At 42.6% G+C, this 18,467-nt stretch overlaps 6 protein-coding genes across 6 annotated transcripts; 3 read left to right on the top strand and 3 right to left on the bottom strand.

Moving 5' to 3' along the window:
* Positions 1-65: 65 nt before the first annotated feature.
* Positions 66-6,770, top strand: TOT_010001356 (DEAD-box family helicase; the record flags this gene model as incomplete). The annotated part of the gene is made up of 10 exons (XM_009691627.1): positions 66-853; positions 977-1,451; positions 1,680-2,025; positions 2,488-3,690; positions 4,420-4,492; positions 4,628-5,303; positions 5,437-5,606; positions 5,798-5,990; positions 6,107-6,295; positions 6,495-6,770. 10 exons carry the CDS (start codon positions 66-68, stop codon positions 6,768-6,770), a joined length of 4,389 nt encoding a protein of 1,462 aa, XP_009689922.1.
* Positions 6,771-7,119: 349 nt separating this feature from the next.
* Positions 7,120-8,263, bottom strand: TOT_010001076 (orotidine 5'-phosphate decarboxylase; the record flags this gene model as incomplete). Its single annotated transcript, XM_009691628.1, has 4 exons — positions 7,120-7,217; positions 7,355-7,489; positions 7,544-7,865; positions 7,970-8,263. The coding sequence occupies 4 exons, from the start codon at positions 8,261-8,263 to the stop codon at positions 7,120-7,122; spliced, it is 849 nt and encodes a 282-aa protein (XP_009689923.1).
* A 36-nt stretch (positions 8,264-8,299) lies between these two features.
* On the bottom strand, positions 8,300-10,975 carry TOT_010001077 (conserved hypothetical protein; the record flags this gene model as incomplete). The annotated part of the gene is made up of 3 exons (XM_009691629.1): positions 8,300-8,959; positions 9,032-10,052; positions 10,113-10,975. 3 exons carry the CDS (start codon positions 10,973-10,975, stop codon positions 8,300-8,302), a joined length of 2,544 nt encoding a protein of 847 aa, XP_009689924.1.
* A 513-nt stretch (positions 10,976-11,488) lies between these two features.
* On the top strand, positions 11,489-15,487 carry TOT_010001078 (conserved hypothetical protein; the record flags this gene model as incomplete). The annotated part of the gene is made up of 2 exons (XM_009691630.1): positions 11,489-13,373; positions 13,608-15,487. The coding sequence occupies 2 exons, from the start codon at positions 11,489-11,491 to the stop codon at positions 15,485-15,487; spliced, it is 3,765 nt and encodes a 1,254-aa protein (XP_009689925.1).
* A 313-nt stretch (positions 15,488-15,800) lies between these two features.
* On the bottom strand, positions 15,801-17,012 carry TOT_010001079 (ubiquitin-fusion degradation pathway component; the record flags this gene model as incomplete). Its single annotated transcript, XM_009691631.1, has 4 exons — positions 15,801-16,080; positions 16,171-16,273; positions 16,306-16,717; positions 16,815-17,012. 4 exons carry the CDS (start codon positions 17,010-17,012, stop codon positions 15,801-15,803), a joined length of 993 nt encoding a protein of 330 aa, XP_009689926.1.
* A 384-nt stretch (positions 17,013-17,396) lies between these two features.
* On the top strand, positions 17,397-18,452 carry TOT_010001080 (uncharacterized protein; the record flags this gene model as incomplete). Its single annotated transcript, XM_009691632.1, has 1 exon — positions 17,397-18,452. One exon carries the CDS (start codon positions 17,397-17,399, stop codon positions 18,450-18,452), a length of 1,056 nt encoding a protein of 351 aa, XP_009689927.1.
* Positions 18,453-18,467: the final 15 nt, after the last annotated feature.

Here is an 18,467-nt window from a genome sequence, read left to right on the forward strand (position 1 = left end):
GAAGGTACGAGGGGGAGGATAACGTTCAAGAGTACATGAGTGATGAGCATGTAACACAAGAAGTGCTGGATAACCCAGGAGAAATATATAACTTCAACGAACATGAAGTTAAGAGGAAGATAAAAAAGGTACTGGTTAACAAAGAAAATATATTTAAAAAAGGGTTAAAGCACGTGGAGGAGTACATGATTAATAACATGAGCATGATGATGGGAAATAATAATGAACAGCTGAGAAGAATGGGACTGGAAAACATTAAGGTGGAAACAGAGTTCTTCTACAAGTTGGGAGGATCGTACGAAGACATGGGCGACCAGGTGGAGGAAGTTAATAGGAAGATAGAGGCGCTGCAGGGAGAGTTGAGCGAGTTGCACATGAAGATGGGAAAGTCGCAGCTGACGAAGCAGAATGAGCCCTCAATGCTGTACGCATACGTGAGTCAGACGTTGAACATAAAAGATAAGACGCTGGAGTACGAAGACATACTGCAGGAAATGAAGGATTTCCAGGACCTGGTAAACGACGAGCACAGAGAAAAGAGAAGGCTATTTAAGAATCTGATCATGGGCACGAGTAAGCAGATGCTGAAGGTGGAGCAGGAGTACCAGAAGAACGACGCAGAGAGAATGAAGCAGGTGCTGCAGCTCTACAAGAACGTGAGCAGCATGATGGACCTCTTCTGGAAAAAAATAGAAAAGTTCGCCTGGGAGCACCTGAAGAAGGACCTGCAGCAGGAGCTGATAAAGAAGAAGAAGCAGAACCTGGACAAGTTCATACAGGACGCAATCAAAGTGTCAATCAACGACCAAGAAAGGTACATCTTCGACAAGAAAATTAAAGGAACGGGAGGAGAGTCGAGCAGAATAAAAATGGAGTCGAGCGAGGAAGAAGCGGCAGCGGATGAGAGTGGAAAGGAAGCCAAGGACAGAGGCGCGGGAGAGGAGAGAAAAGTTAACGGAGTGGGAAGAATGAGTAGGAGAAAAGGAACCACAGCTCAGAGTGGCCAAAGTTCAAGTTCCACCAAGGTTGGCATAGACAAGAACGTGGCCGCAACTAGTAGTAGCAAGACGAAGACTAACGAGGATGAGGAGGAATTGGTTGAGGACGAGTATGTGTTTGATAAGGATGAGGAGAAGATGGAATTGGACGATTTGAAGCTTGAAGATGAGATGGATTCTGACAAGGAGGAGAATGAGTTGGACGACTTGCAGAAGGACTTGGAGATGCCACTGGAGGAGTTGTTGAAAATGTACAAACAACAGTCGAATGGTGATTTTGATGATGAGTACGAAGAGGAATTTTCAGATTATACAGAGGATCAGACACCAGATGATAATGATGACGAAATGCATAAGGATAATCAGGAATCACCTGTGGAACCAGCTGAACAGGATGCAGTTGTAGAACCAGATCAGGAGCATGAGTCACCTGTGGAAGTAGATCAGGATCATGTGGTTGCCTGCAGTAAATCTCAGACTAGGCCTGGGCACACCAATTCTAAAACCGCTGATGCCAAATCTACCGAGAAAGAAGTCAAAGCCGCAGTTAAGGATACCAGGTCACCAGGTGAAACAACAACCACGCGTCAGAGTGACCAAAGTTCAAGTTCCACCAAGGTTGGCATAGACAAGAACGTGGCCGCAACTAGTAGTAGCAAGACGAAGACTAACGAGGATGAGGAGGAATTGGTTGAGGACGAGTATGTGTTTGACAAGGATGAGGAGAAGATGGAATTGGACGATTTGAAGCTTGAAGATGAGATGGATTCTGACAAGGAGGAGAATGAGTTGGACGACTTGCAGAAGGACTTGGAGATGCCACTGGAGGAGTTGTTGAAAATGTACAAACAACAGTCGAATGGTGATTTTGATGATGAGTACGAAGAGGAATTTTCAGATTATACAGAGGATCAGACACCAGATGATAATGACGACGAAATGCAACAGGATGATCAGGAATCAGTCACACGACAAGAAGATGATAATGGGTTATCAGAAGTGTCGGAAGATGACCTCTCAGACATGAGTTTGGAAACATCGGAGAATGAAGAGGGAAGAAAGGACGCACTGTCAGGAGGAAGGGGGAAGAGATCAGCCGTAAGCAAAGACTCAAAGTCCCACTCAGCATCAAGAAGGGTAGCTAAAACGGTGGAAATAACAACGAAATATAGCAACGAAGAGGAGCAGCCAGATGCCACATCCGTCAGAGAAATTCCACTCCCACAGAAACGTCCCAGGGAGCCAGAGTCCAAGTCGCCTAGTGGGCGTGGAACAAGGACATCGCCAACGAGGCGGCAAACGGATTCTTTATCGCACTCTAGATCAACTAGGCCTAGCCCCAGCAGTAGGGACTCGACTGCAGCTGCCGCAAAAAGAGACGGAAGAAACAGCAAAGATACAACGGCATATACACTCAGCAAAGATAGGACAGACTCGTCATCACTCACAAAAACTGCCCAACCCTCATCACTCTCGAAAGACAGTACAGCATCGAAAGAAAACACAGACTCCAAAGACGGGACAGAAGGTGGAGAAGTGAAGGTGCCCTTCCTGATCAAGGCAGTGCTGAGGCCGTACCAGAAGGAAGGACTGGGATGGCTAGTGTCACTGTACGAGAGAGGAATCAACGGAATATTGGCGGACGAAATGGGACTGGGAAAAACACTGCAAACAATATCACTCCTGGCGTACCTAGCGTGCTACAAGGAAAATTGGGGACCGCACATCATCATAGTGCCGACCTCGATACTGCTTAACTGGGTGATGGAGTTCAACAGGTTCTGCCCAGGCTTTAAGGTGCTAGCGTACTACGGAACGCCAGCAGAAAGAGCGAGAAGGCGAAGCGGATGGAACAGGCCGCACAGCTTCAACGTGCTGGTCTCCTCGTACAGCATCGTGGTGCAGGACGCGTACGTGCTGAAGAGAAGAGCGTGGGAGTACATGATACTGGACGAGGCGCAGAACATAAAAAACTTTAACTCGAAGCGCTGGCAGACGCTGCTGACGTTTAACACGAAGTATAGACTGCTGCTGACAGGAACGCCGCTGCAAAACTCGCTGCAGGAGCTGTGGTCGCTGATGCACTTCATACTGCCGAACGTGTTCACGTCGCACACGCAATTCAACATATGGTTCACAGACCCGCTTAACCAAGCATTGGATAACCTGTACAGCAGTAACCCCTTGTACAAAAATGAGAATGACTTGGAAAATAAGGAGAAGGAGGAAATGAACAGAAACAACATGGAGCTGGTGGAAAAACTGCACGTGATATTCAGGCCGTACCTGCTGAGGAGGCTTAAGAAGGACGTGGAGAAGCAGATGCCCTCGAAGTACGAGCACGTGCTTAAGTGCACGCTGACGAAGAGACAGCAGGTGCTATACGACGAGTTCATAAGCCTGTATAACCTGAACAGCAAGGGCCTGGACAAGGAGAGGCTGAGCTACAGAAGCATGCTCAACATACTGATGCAGCTGAGGAAAATATGTAACCACCCGGACCAGCTTAAGTCGAGAGACGTGCAGATCCCAATAGAGTTCAACATAGAGCCGCTGACGTTGCCCTCGATGTTTAAAGTGATAGAGACAGGATCAATATATAATCGCAGAAACGGAGATGAGGAGTCTTTGGTGAGTGAAACGAATGGAACTTATGGAAATGGTATGTATGGGAACGGACGAAATGGTAGTGGTATGTATGGAAATGGTAGTGGTATGTATGGAAATGGTAGTGGTATGTATGGAAATGGAGTGGAAAGCAGCCATCTTTACAATGATCATGGCCAGGGAGTAGAGTACACAGGCGCTGAAATGAGTGGAAGCAGCAGAACAAAGTACCATCGGAGCAAAAATGACACTGAGAGGGTGAAGACGGAAGTGAGTCCGACAAGCGCAACGGGAATTCACACACGAAGTAGCCCATCGCCAGTGCCAGGAGCAACAAGACACAGCATGAGAATCAGCAGGTTTGAAAGCCCACAGGAAGGAAACACGAGCTATAGGATTAAAGAGGAAACTAGCCCAGAGCAGAAGAGCAGGTCGAGCGGAAGCGACAGCGTCACGAGAGTTTTGAACACACCCTCGTCGAAAAGAGGTAGCAGAAGCGGGGACAGTAGTAGTGGTAGCGGAGGAGCGGAAGGAACAGGCGTGTTCTGTAGCAGCAGCAGTAACAGTAACAGTAACAGCATGGCGAGCATGGCGAGCCCAATGAACAGCAGCCAGGACAGCATAACGTGCAGCGGAGACGAAGTGCGGGAAGGTAGTCCAACAGCCGCGCAGGACACGAGTCAGACAGATAGAGACTACACGAGCGCAGGAGTGGACAATGGAACAACAGAGCCACTGGCGTTCACCAGTGACACGCTAAAGGGCCGCGGTAAGGTCAACGGTCTGTGCATGGAGTCATACAAGAGAAGAAGAGACAGGCTGATAGTGGACAAGAGAGTAACCAGAAGAAGGCTGGACCTGAACCTTAATTCAGAGTGCCTAATACAGTACACAGCAGTGTCAGACGCAGGAGTGCTCGACTTCGGAGCAGACCTGACGAACTGCGGCTACGGCTTCAGGCACGGGAAGGTGCACACAAACGACCTGCTGATCGCGCATCCAACGATGGTGAAGCTGACGAGCACGCTGCTGAGGAACTACAACGCCAGTAACAACAACGGCAATAACAGTATCACCAATTTGAATAACAACATCACTAACGGCTATAATAAGACTAATGGGATGGGATATGCAGCACAAGCAGGGAACAGCTGGGGAGTTGACACGAGGGCACGCGGAAACGGATGTAGTAAGACTAACCTGACGAACCCAAACGCAGAAGAGGCACTGGAGTCAGTGTTCAATTTTAATCTGAAGAACGACCTGGAGATGAATAAGATGATAGAAGCATACGCGCCGCTGGTGGAAAACTTTTTAGTGCTCCCGACAAAGGTAGTGAGCAGGCCAATCAAGCTGTACTACTCAGGAGAGACGGGAGTTAACCACAACATAAGAAACGACTGGCTAATAAGGGAGGTGACGACCAAAGTGTTCGAAAGAGACGACAAGGAGTACTACGCGAAGAACAAGGTGACGCTGGAGGCGATCAACTCGCAGTACAGGCTCCTCTTCCCGTCTAAAAGAGCGCTGAACGACGACTGCGGAAAGTTCAGAGTGCTGGGTCCGCTGCTGCTGAGGCTGAAGAGCGAAGGACACCGGTGCATAATATACACGCAGTTCTCTAAAATGCTCGACATTCTGGAGAACTGGATCAACTTCATGGGCTTCACGTACACGAGGCTCGACGGCTCCACAAAGGTAATTGTTACACTAGTTGTAGGATAACTGTGCACCTATTAGTAGTTAACCACAACATTAGCAATAGAATAATATGATAATAGTGATATTGATATCGCTAGAATGACTAAGCTCGCTGATTAAACACATTTAGATTGACATGAGGCAGAAGATAGTGAACAGATTCAACGAAAACACAAAGATATTCCTCTTCATATCGTCAACGAGGTCAGGAGGAGTGGGAATAACGCTCACGGGAGCAGACACAGTTATATTCTACGACACGGACTGGAACCCAGCAATAGATAGACAAGCAATGGACAGGTAGATATTGGCATAGCATAATTTCACGTACTAGTAGTTATGCTATATAATTTCACGTACTAGTAGTTATGCTATATAATTTCACGTACTAGTAGTTATGCTATATAATTTCACGTACTAGTAGTTATGCTATATAATTTCACGTACTAGTAGTTAGGACTATGTTGTTTCAAAAACTAATGTGTGTATAGGTGCCATAGAATTGGACAGACGAAGGACGTAAACGTGTATAGACTAATCAGTGAGCACACAGTGGAAGAAAACATATGGAGAAAGCAGCTGCAAAAGAGGAAGTTGGATGATCTGATAGTGGATCAAGGACAATTTGATATACAGCACAACGCATGGTTTTCAAACATTGACACACTGATAAACATATTCCAGGTATAGATATGGTCATATAGATAGATAGATAGATAGATAGTTAGATGTATAGATATTAGGCAATTAAAAAGGTAGCTATGGAGTATAAATGATAGGTATGTTGGAAAAATGTGTAGAGTAAGAAGGATGACGACGAAGAGGACAATATCTACGGAAAAACAATTCTGCACGAGAGTAATGTGGGTGAAACGAACCTGAAGGGAACAGGAGTGAAAAGCCTGAAGATGTTGATAGAAGTGGAAGACGCAGACGACTCAATGGCACTGAAAAAGTTAACAAAGGAGAACGAGAAGATAAACAAAGAGGTATTTAGCCAACTTTATAACGGATTAGCAAACAATATAACAAACTAATTGACTAACTAGCTAATTTATGAGACAACTATACAATTGGCTAATTTACTAATTAGCTAATTCATGAAACAACTATACAATTGGCTAATTTACTAACTAGCTAGATGCACCTATCAGTATGATGGTTCGTTAAGTTGACAATGATAAATAGGACTTTGAAAATGACATGATCAACACAATACCAGGACTAGTGACGTACTGCATTAAGTTCCTGCTCAAGTATCAGACGGCAGCACTGGAAAGGCAAGTGGAGTTGATGAAAGTTAAAATCCAAGTTGAAGATTACCAGAATAAGCAAGACGACGAGGAGGGGGACGAAGATGATATATACACAGACTACGACTCGGAAGATGAAGTCGGTGAAGGCTCCAATGAAGAGGAGGAGGAGGAAGATCAGGAAGAAGAAGATGATGATGATGACGAGTAGATAGATGTTGTAAATAAAAATTAGGCTGTCACAGGGCTGATGAATGGGAATATGGTAATAAAATGAATGTGTGAAAGAGTATATGTTTGGATAACAACGGCTTAAACAGTAAATCGCAATCACGTACTTAAGTTTAATGAGGCACGGTAACGAAGCATTTTAAAAGATTTTTAAAAAACATTAGTATGTAATCTAATGTAAAATAAATTAGAAACGTATACGTGAGAGTGCACATAGATAAAAATACATATTAAAGAAACTGGTGTAAAAATTTATTTATTTCATTCTTCCAATAAAGGGCACTTGTGCCAGGGTCCTGAGTAAAAAAATCAAATAGACAGATGTGAAATTAAAGTAAATACTGAGAGCCAATAATAGAACTTACATCAGTGTCAGTAATAGCACGAGAAATAGGAACCAAAAGACCCCTTTTATCCTTATTTAGACCTAATTGAGAATTAGAGGATAAGGGCTTTGAGTTTAGACAAATGTAGAATAGAGCGTGCGTATAATGGAGTAGGTATAAGTAAGGAGTCTAATTATAAAGTGTTCCAGTGTAACCATAAGTAAAAGGCAGAGAATACCGTATTTTATAGTCTGCTCAAGGTCGCCACCCTGTGAACCGACACCGGGGACCAAAAGGTAGGAATCGTACTTCTCGCGGATCCTCTTAATGGCGTCAACGCAATTGGAGCCAACGACGTAGCCAAATTTGTGACCTACACGTATTTGAATGCGTGTGCAAAAATATACATAAATAAAAGTGAACTAACCCAGAGACTCAGTCTGGTCGATGAGACGCATGTACAGGGGAACATCGTCCTTGAAAAGAGCAGACTGGAGCTCCCGAGAGGAGGGATTGGAGCACTTGGCAAGGACGAAGACGTCGTTTACGAAATTGCCGCCGGAATCAGTGCAAAAGGACCGAAGAACGTCAGTGCCCATGAACGAGTTAACAGTGCAAGCGTCGGCCTTCAGCTGGCCGAACACGAACTTTTTGTAGTAGTCGGTCGTGGAGCCGATGTCGCCGAGCTTGCAATCGAGCAGGACTGGGACGTCGCGCTCCCGCAAGTACTGGCAAACCTCCAAAAGCACCTAACGCATACTTGTTAAAATAACAGCAATATATACAAGCGTCGTCGGATATTTAAAAAATAAAACACAGGTTCGCGTGATAAATAGCGGTATGCGTGTGTTACCTGTACACCTTCGGTGGCGTGGGCCAAGAAGAAGGCAAAATTAGGTTTGACGGAGCACACGTGGTCCAGAGTGCTGTCAAGAATGTGCAAACAGTACAATTTGAGCCTAACATATGTGGAAGACTCTTCCTTTTTGTATGAACGATCGTTATTCTTTACGTTTTCTAGAAATAATCTCCTGAATTCGTCGGTTTTTGCAAACTTGTCCACCTGCTCGACCCTGGGATCGAGGCCGAGGCAGAGGATAGTGTTCAAGAGGTCCATCCGACCTTCCAACTTACTAAAGAAACCCATGCATATAGAGTGTTATATATGTCTGAAATACGTATATTAGATGTCCGAAACAGTCCTGTCAACTGCGCTCAAGTCTACGCACAACCACATGGACTTTTCGTCAGGTGAAAACATCAACTTTGCGATTTCAGGCGATTTGTGATGAAGTGTGTCAACAAAACGTGTGAAATTTTTAGTGTCAACTGCGTTCAGGCCCTCTAAATTGTAGTCGGTGCCACCACTGCCATTATTAGCGGTGACGCTCACTAGTCTATTGGAACCACCGTTCCCAGTGATTCCACCTTCGTTTCCATCCGCAAAGGCGGAGTGGTCATTTATATTGTACAAATACTCATAATTGCTTTCAATCCACTTTTTAATGGGAGTTTCCCTTTCCTCACATAAATTTACACTAAACTGGGTCGAGTTCATGGCGTTCCTCATTTCAAGCTCACATTTCACGCTTTCTGAAATGTTAGTGAACACTCGGTCGTATCCCGTGGGAATGTGCACTGTATCTCCGTCCGAAACTATGGAGAACGTGTACTTCAGCCTCTGGCCCATAATAAGCATTTCCCGATTCGAAATGTTCATCACCTTGAAGTTGATCAGAGAGTAGTCCTTCCACCTTTCCAGCGCCTCCTGGTTAACGTCGTCTATGTTCAAGTTTGACAGCTTATCGTTCGTCAATATAATCACGTTCCTATCGTTAATTGCCTTGGCGCTACCATCTTCATCAGGTCCACTAGAGTCAACTGAACCAGTTCTATTTGCATCTATAAGATCAACCTTTTTAGCGTCATCTGAGCCCGATCCATTTTGAACGATTGAACCTCTTGTTTCTAAATCGCCCTTATATAATCCTGAGCTGCTCATTTTACCCATATACTCGTTGAAAAACTCTATTTCCTTCTTAGAAAAGGACGATATGCCTGCCAGCAGGAAGAAGTTATCGTCATAGGAGTCTCTTTTAGTCATATATATGCCCTTACTTTCTTTCAGCTGGTTCAACAATTTCAACTGAAGTGGGTCCTTCCTTTGTAAATAGGCCGATATATACTTAACGGAGCCCTCAGGGATCACGATAAGTGCGTTCTCTCCCAGAGACCTCATGAATGAATAGGAATAATAAATCTTTGACCAACTCAGGACTCGCAGTATGTTGCGGCTGTATCCAACATTCTGTCCGTCTATAACGCACGTGTATGGGTTACCAGAATCTTTGGCTTTTAACAAAAATTTATAAAACTCATAAAGTCCTATTAGCTCATTTGGGGAGCTGTTGTATATTGTTTTAATCAGTTTCGCGAAGAGCTCAAACCTATCTGCCTCAGATATGTCTCGAAATGATATTCTTCTTTTGCAGGACTCACATATGCCCGAATTGACAGTATCAGATGTTACGAATGCCGATTTAAACAGGCCTGGTGCGATGTCGCTAAAATGATTTTCAATAATTTGCGCAAGTTCATGGGTAATGTTAAATGTGTGCAGGTGATTGTGTCTATACATATCCATGATGTTTTTAATCTTCCCTTTTAATTCCAGATACAACCGCCTTTTTTCGTTTCTAACTTGTTCACTGTCGCCAGCTAGTGAATCAAGCTGTTTCTGAAACTCGTGAGCTAACGACACCAGGTACTGTGTCAAGTGCACCGAGGTCACCTTCCTGTCATTAGACTTAATCATGTGTTTTAAAATTATCAAAATTGAATCCGGATCCTTCAATTTAAAGTAGTGGCCAATCAACTTGGCGTAAAACCTGTTTCTCACGGAGTCAAAATTAGCAAAGTATTCAATGATCGCCAAGCTATTGTACAAATTATCCCTGGAAACACCATCAGGCCTTTTACTCAAAACACTACTCAACTCATCATAATTAGAATTAAGCATAGCTCTCAGGCCTCTTCCTACTCCTTTGTATCCTCTTTTATCACTGGCAGTCAGCTCCAATAGTGATAAGCCTTCAAACAACTCTACAGTCCCTCTTAAACCCAGTAGTATGGCGTCCCTAAACAACTCATCAAACGGTAATTCCTCCAAATAAAATTTGCTCAAAAAGTTCCCCAAGGTTCTTGAAAACTCTTTGAAAGCTATTCCAAGCTGTTTTCTGGGAACGATTGGCACCTGTTCTAGCACGTCTCTTCTAAAAATCTTGTGAGTTACGGTGCCATTCCGAGGTTCCTGGGTCAAATACTCAAATGATAGATCCGGCTTATCATTATGGTTTGGATAATATTTAATAAGTAAAATCGGATTAAAATCATTCGATTTAATTGTCAACTTATACTTGTTTGTCAGGTTATGCTTAATTTCATTGAATTTGGTCTCCAAATCTAGTTCAACAGGCTCAGAATAAAGGGCTGAAATGGCATTTGAAAACAACTCATACACATATTTGAGATCCCTATAGCAATCACTTAAGTTCTTTTGTGCTATAGATCTGTTCAAAAGCCTAATTTGTTTGTTTAAATTGGACAAATACGGTCTATCGACGTTCAAAGAAGTGATACCGGCCCCTTCAAATGATTTCGGAAAGCTATAATTTCTGTGTGAATTAGGATATTTAAGTGTGTTTATCCCATTGCCTATGACCACAGTGTTTGTGTTTTTGTGTTTAAAGCAATAAGCAAAGTTATTTGTGGAATTTAATATGGCACTTCTAAAAACATTTATAGGTGTTAAATTTTCAAATATTAAAACCCAAACAAGGATTCTAATAAGTAAAAACATAAAAATGATTTGATGTGTTAAATTAATGAAAAGTTTATACAAAGTATTGAAAGAATAAAAGTAAGTAAAAGTTCAACGTAGAAAATACTTTATTTATAAAAGAATAACGAACAAAACAATATAGCATCATTGAAATTATGAATATTGATTTAACAAACAATAGAAGATTTGAGTATAATGGCTAGTGTGTATAATATTGTCTATTTAAATAGTGCAATGGCATTAAACAGGAAGTTAATATGCATCATTTATTTTGTACAATAGTTTGTGTATTTTGTTTTATCATATTTTAATATATGTGTAAAACTACAAATTGATGATTTGATGATTCATCTTGTGTACTTAAGATGATTTAAATCAGTGTAGAGATTTAATTTAATTTAGTAAGTGTAAAATAGATAAATTGTGTTTTTAAATTTAATTTTTGTAATAATTACATTGGAAAAATAGAGTTTTTTCCATGAAATGCTGGGTTTCAATATTTGATAGAGTAATTTGACTTTCCATCTTCAAATGGAAGATATAAGCTTTAATAGTTATCAGAGATTGGAAGATGTGGATCCGAACATAACGTCCATTAGTTATTTGGAAGATGTACTAGTATTGGGGAACAGTTATGGAGATATAAAGATAGTAAACGGAAAGGGATCTCAGATTCTACACAACCATAGCGGAGAGATAACGGCACTGATAGCTAAAAGATGCTGTAAAACAGAAGAGGAAGACGTAGTATACCTGCTGAGCGGAACTTCGATAGGAAACGTGTACGTGCACCTGGTATTTCTGAATAAAATCTGGAACTCGAGAATACTGTATAAGTTTGAAACAGGATACTCAGTGTATTCAATATGTTTGCACCCGAAGTATAGAATATACAACTTCAAAAGAGTGAACAGAAGGTTGACAGTGGATTTTAAAGAAGAGGTGGCGAAGGACTACGACAACTGGAGTAATTTGCAAAATTCGTCAATATCCCAAGAATCGTTCATCATAGCGCTTTCAAACGGAAACATATACTTGGTGTATAACGCACGGAATGTAAAAGGAGATGACGATGAAAGAAGGGAGACGAGTAGGAGTGGACGAGAAGGAAGTAACGAAAAGTACGTGATAGTGTACGTGAGCAAATATAGCCCATACGTTAACATGAAAGTGAGATGGTATAAAAACTACGTAAGTTGGATGGACAAAAACGGATTCCACATGCATCAGTTGCCGAACTTAGAATCTATATTGTTCATATCAAATCAGTTCTTCAGTAACCCAAATAGAAGAACAGAAGAGAAGGAGGAATTGAACGAGAAAAGCACAAACTACCTCTCAAAAATAATAGACAACGGAGAGTTGTACGAGTCAACAGACGAGTCAGACATGACGCCGCCGAAAAACAGCATAGAATCAATACTGTCGAGATCATATGAGAAGGTGTGTGGAGAAGAAAAGGGAGCGGGAAACAAGGACGGCAGTTCAACACACTCAGCATGGAACCACGCGAGTCAATATAGTCCAATGACGAGAACGTTTAAAACACCGAGCATCGGAAGCAGCTCTACATGGTACACAAGACTGATGGGAGGCGCTAAGGGAAGTAGTAGTTCAGTGTCAGGAAACTCGACAGTGCGCAAGAGAAGATCGCAAAGCCCAACAGGGTCGAACGCAGGGGGAAGCGAAGAACCGGATGTAACACCAGATTTAATAGGTAACAGTGGAATACAGTCATTGAGAGAAAGAGGGAAAAGAAAGTACAAACTAAAAAGATTGAAAAGTAAACTGGTTAACAGTAAGTACACGAGAGATAATGAACACTACGGAATAACGTCAACTTTCATATCAGATACAGTACTGGTGGGATACAATAACACACTGCTGTGCGTTAAGCTGATAAATAGCACGGAAGAAGAGTTTGAAAACTATGAACAGCTGCTGTTAAACACGAAGCAAAATAAGGATCTGAAGGGATACACAAAGAACAATGTGACGAAAAATAGAAGAAGCAACAACGTGGTGAGAGGATACATAGAGTATAAAGTGGTGCTCCCGGAGGAATTTAGCATAATATACATAAAGTATAACACGAAGACCCAGTACGACGTAATAACATGGAATAGAAGCATTAAGGTAGGAATTGACGATTATTTAAAAGAACCTCTGAGTAAGTTGACCGCACAGAAGAGAGAAGGAAGCGTGTGCTACAAGTACAACAATGACGGAAGAGTGTACAAGTATAAAATGGGAGGACACGGAGGATATAGGCCCTGGACAAAGGAGGATCTGATTAACGTAGTATTCGACCTAAGAGAAGGGGCAATATATTGTGAGTCGATAATAGCGGAGGGGATTAGTGAAACAGGAGCCGATGTGATAATAGGAACGACGCACAGCAGTGAAGAAGGTACAGGTATAGGGGTTGGTAGTGGCAACGACAGTAGTAGTGTTGTTGTTGTTGGTGGTACTGGAACTAGTAGAAGCATTGGCATTGACGACGGCAGCAGTAGTGGCAATCGCAGTGCTAGCAGCAGTAGTAGTCGTAATGACATTGGCATTGTGAGTACGATGAGTGACAGCACTGGCACGAGTGGCGAAAAAAACCAGAGTGTGTACATGTACATATGCAATGTGTTGATACACATAGGAAGCAACGACAACTACATAAGCCAGCTGAAGTACTCAATAGAAAACACGGACACGGGAACAGTGATTGAACAGTTTAAAAGTGGTCTCAACTCGTTGTTTAACGTCACAAACATAAGTTCAGTGGGCAAGGGTGAAGGAGTGGAGTGCATCACGCCAATAAGTTACATGAGCGGATGCAATGAAAACAATCATGAAAAGGGAGAATTTGGCCGTGAAGCAGATGAGGAAAACAGTAGCGACGCTAGTGACAATGGCTTTGACTGCTACAACGACAATAACTCTGATGGTGATGGCTGTAACTGCTATAACAACAATAAGGCTGATGGTGATGGCTGTAACTGCTACAACAATAACGCAAATCATAACGGTGGCAAGATTATGGATAGGAATAAGTCAGCTAAGTACCTACTTGAGTACATAGGGATATTCACGGAATACTTGATAAAGATACAGCATTATCAAGGATTCAAGGAACTCATAAAGATGTTGAACGAATATGGGATCATGTCACAGTATTTAGAGTTGGTATTTACAGGAAACGTGAGAAAAAGCATCAGAATGATGGGAAGATATGAAGAGTTGGTGAGTGATATAATGGAAACAGTGGGAGATGATAGCGTAGCGTACTATAAGATGCTGGGGTGGAAAATGAGCGGAAAAATGACGAAAAGGCTGCTGAACAGAGTAAAGGAGTTTCTGGTAAAGCACGTACAGCAGTTGTATGAAGGGATTGAGCTGGTGAATGTAGAAAACAACCAGATGATGGATAGCAGAGAAGGAGAGATTATGAATATCAGGGGCGCCGGCGTCGGCAGTAATAGGAATACTTTCAGCAATGAAACGTACTTTAACCTGCTGATGCTGTTGAACGAGTTGAAGAGAAGCGACGATAGCACAGGGTATAGTATATACAACCTGCTGTATAGCCTTTTCACAATGACGCCAGGGATTAATGCAGCTAGGGCCACAAGCTACAGTAACACAGGGAACTGTGTGGCCAGTGGTAGCTCACACGAGGCGTATAAGCACCAGGCGAACACAACGAGTCTGAGTTACTACGTGAAGCAGAACCAGTACCTGCAAATAGAGCTCCTGTCACTGAAGTACTACTACAAGGCGCTGAACGACCAGCTGAGGAGGATCAACACGAGGGGAACAATGTACTACGCTAAAAGAGTCGCCGACGAACAAGAAACGTCGCATCATGACAGGGTTAATTTAGCCGCCAAATCTGGTGCAAATACCGCCACAAATACAAGTAACAATAACAGTACCAGCAGCAGAAACATTATCAGTATCACACCAATTAATAACACAATCAGTATCAATACAAGTAACACACTAACCAATAACACTATCAGTATCAATACCAGTAACACACCAACCAATAACACTATCAGTATCAATACCAGTAACACACCAACCAATAACACTATCAGTATCAATACCAGTAACACACCAACCAATAACACTATCAGTATCAATACCAGTAACACACCAACCAATAACACTATCAGTATCAATACCAGTAACACACCAACCAATAACACGAGTCACCCAGATACCAACACGACGCCCTCTAGTCACCCAGGATATATTGAAAAGAATGCAGTCAATTGTAATATATGTTGTGTAAACAGAGACGTGTACGCCGAAGTGGTCAATAAGTTGTTTGATAGAGTGAGAGGGAGGGAGCTGCGGCAGCCAAAAGGCAACAACATACTTTACTTTTCATGCAGGCACCTGGTACATGAAAAGTGCCAGATAAGACTGATAAATCAGCTGCAGCAGGATCACGGAAGAGCGAAGAACCTGAAAATGAATCCTCTGAATACAGAAATGCTCTTGAGCACATGTCTGAGTTGCTTAACAATATAGACTTTAAAGTACTAAATTGCTAATCGCAATCAAAGTATACACAAACATACAGTTAGGTATGCATATGCGAATACACGAATGTATGTATACACACATACATAAGTATACAAATATATACAGATACACGGACAAATACACAGATACATATACACATACAGATATACTGATTCAAATACATATACAGATACATATACACACACATATGGATCCATAGGCATTAAGAATGCTGATAAACCATGGTCACCTACATAGGTAGAGTGGTGATAAAAGTACATAATTAGAAAATAGCATTGAGAGTAAAACGATAAAAATATTATAACAACTTAACGTTCAAATCTATGTCCTGGATGGATGCAAAGGGAACATTCCGCTGATTTGTAGTATCCAGCCTAACAACCTTAAAATTAAAAGTCACATCGCCAATAGTAATGGGAATCACGGAGTTCAAAGTGAGAGTGGAGTAGTACTTGAGACGCTCCTCAAGAACCTTCTTAATGTCGTTGGTCTCGTAAAACTCCCTCTCAAGACATTTTAACTCAACATTGGTGCAATCGTCGAGTTTGATTAGTTCGACCAAAACAACATCAAAGGGCCTAAACGAAAATAAGTAAATAGTGATTGTAAATAATACATAGCAGAGTGAACTATATGTATACGAGTATCAATATTGGAGTGAGGCGTACTTTAGCTTCAGATTGTTCATAATCCATTTGGGCACGTACACGTAGTTTTCATCAGTTCGAAACTCAATAGCGGAACAGGAAACGCACTCGTTCGAAACATCACCTAAAAATAAAATGATTAACGGTAAAAAAAACTTGGAGGAATGAACTCCTGAGCAGTGTTAGGAAAAGAGTCGATATTAGGAGGGCCCCTTCGCTTGGTCTCCATCAGTGACTCAGACGAGTTAGTAACCAAGTTCCTAGACGACTTCGAAAGGTCTGAAGAGAGTAGTAGCTCAGGCGGCTTAGACGAGTAGTAGGGCTCCGGAACGTGAACTTTGTGAATTAGGAGCTGAAAGGGCACGTTGTAGTTGCCGGATTTGCAGCACTCAAAGAAGGAAACGGGAAGGAGCACCTTGTCGTTGTCAGAAAAGTTGACCTCGGAGCCGTCATCGTTGTAGTGGACGTTGTTGCACCGCTTGAAGAGCTCACTCTGCTCCAAAACAATGAGAAGTTTAATTTCCTTCCTATCAAGCCGTTTATTGACATCATCAACGAACAGCTCCCTCTAAAAGGCAGTGAAAAGAAGTAAATATGAGATTTTGGGTAAGATAAACTATAGTTAGCTAGATGTGTAGGGTAACATTAGATGTAGAAGGTGGTACCTTGGCCCTTAAGTAGGACTGTTTGGAAACGCCGATGAGTTTATTGACAAATTTGAGTAAAAAATTGCAGCTCGGAGCTTGAAGTGAAGCAGAATAAACGAATCTGGCCTGGTCAAATTTGAGGCTGTGGACAATATGCGATTGAGTCGAAACTACACATACCATTATGTGTAAGAGCCTTCCATACAACATCCTCATAAGATAAGAATATGGTACATATCTGAAGAACAAAAAACGGTCACCGGTGGCATAAAGCTATTCTGCATTGGAAGATGCTAAAATACAGTGAAAGTGTGATGGAAGAGTGAGGGAAGAAAATCCGGCATAATTGTAGTGATGAAAAGATTGGAACGTAGGAATAAGTAAAACAAGTATATGTTTATTTGAGATGTTTATATTGTTTTAGTCATAGGACATTGTAAATTTATAATAGCGTTGTAACTTAGTGCTTTGTAAATTAAAATCACAAGTAGTGAATAGGTTGATTGTGTAAATTGAAAAGGTGTGTTGTCCGCCAGGTTGTAAACATATCGAAGCTGACAAAAATTGAGTTAAATATAGAACATTAGTTGAAATTTCAATATGAAGGAGACGGACGGAGGATCCAAATTGCAATCTTACAGTAAATGCCTAGTCATAGTAACGGGAATATACACCTGCTTCCTGTCATTCGGATATTTTTTAGAGAAGCTCCTGAAATATAAAGTAAACGACGCCGTGGAATTCAAATTCCCGATCTTCATCGTAGTTGTAACTTCAGCGTCGAACCTGGTGATGAGCGTGTTGCTGCTCCTTGCGCAGTACGTTGGAGACCTACGAAAGAAGAAATCGCAGTCGGGACGCCAGTACCGCCCAGTGACGAGGCTGGAGGCCTCGAAGGTGAAAAGAGAGGGCCTGTTCGGCAACCTGGAGAGGAAGCACCTGCTCAGGCTGTGCCTGTCGTCCTCATTCTCAATCATGGCCCAGATGACGGCGACCTACGCGCTCCCGTACGTGGGAATTCCGACGCAGGTGATCATCAAGAGCTCGAAGATGGTGCCGATCCTGATCGGAGGCTTCGTGCTCTTCCGCAAAAGGTACGCCTGGTACGACGTCACCTGCGTAGTCTCAATAACGCTCTCAATCATACTGTTCAACTTCGAAAGGTTCATTAACTACAAGGACAACAGGACCTCGGTGCTGGGAATATTCCTGTGCTTCCTGTCGCTGTTCTGCGACGGCTTTGTGGGCCCGATCCAGGACGACGTGCTCTCGAAGGTGTCGCTGCACCCGCACTTCCTCATGTTCATATCGACCATGGTGTCACTGCCGATATCGCTGGCAGCATGCCTGACTTTGGAGGGGCTGCTGCCGTTCATGCTGGTGAAAAACAGGGAGATAATGAAGCTGGCGCTCTCGCTTGCGCTCTCGGGAACCCTGGGACAGATGTTCGTCTTCCTGTCAATAACGAGCTACGGAAGCCTCTACACGGGCATCATAACGACCCTGAGGAAGGCCTTCAGCACGCTGCTGTCGGTGTACATTTTCAAGCACAGCCTGACGAGGGTGCAGTGGTTCGCGCTCCTGACGACCTTCTCCAGCATATTCATGCAGCAGTTCTTCAAAAACAAGGACAAAGCAGTTAAAAAGTCAAAGTAATGTCCAAAACTCACA

The sequence above is a fragment of the Theileria orientalis genome, chromosome 1 (assembly GCF_000740895.1).
Source record: "Theileria orientalis strain Shintoku DNA, chromosome 1, complete genome".
Lineage (NCBI taxonomy): Eukaryota > Apicomplexa > Aconoidasida > Piroplasmida > Theileriidae > Theileria > Theileria orientalis.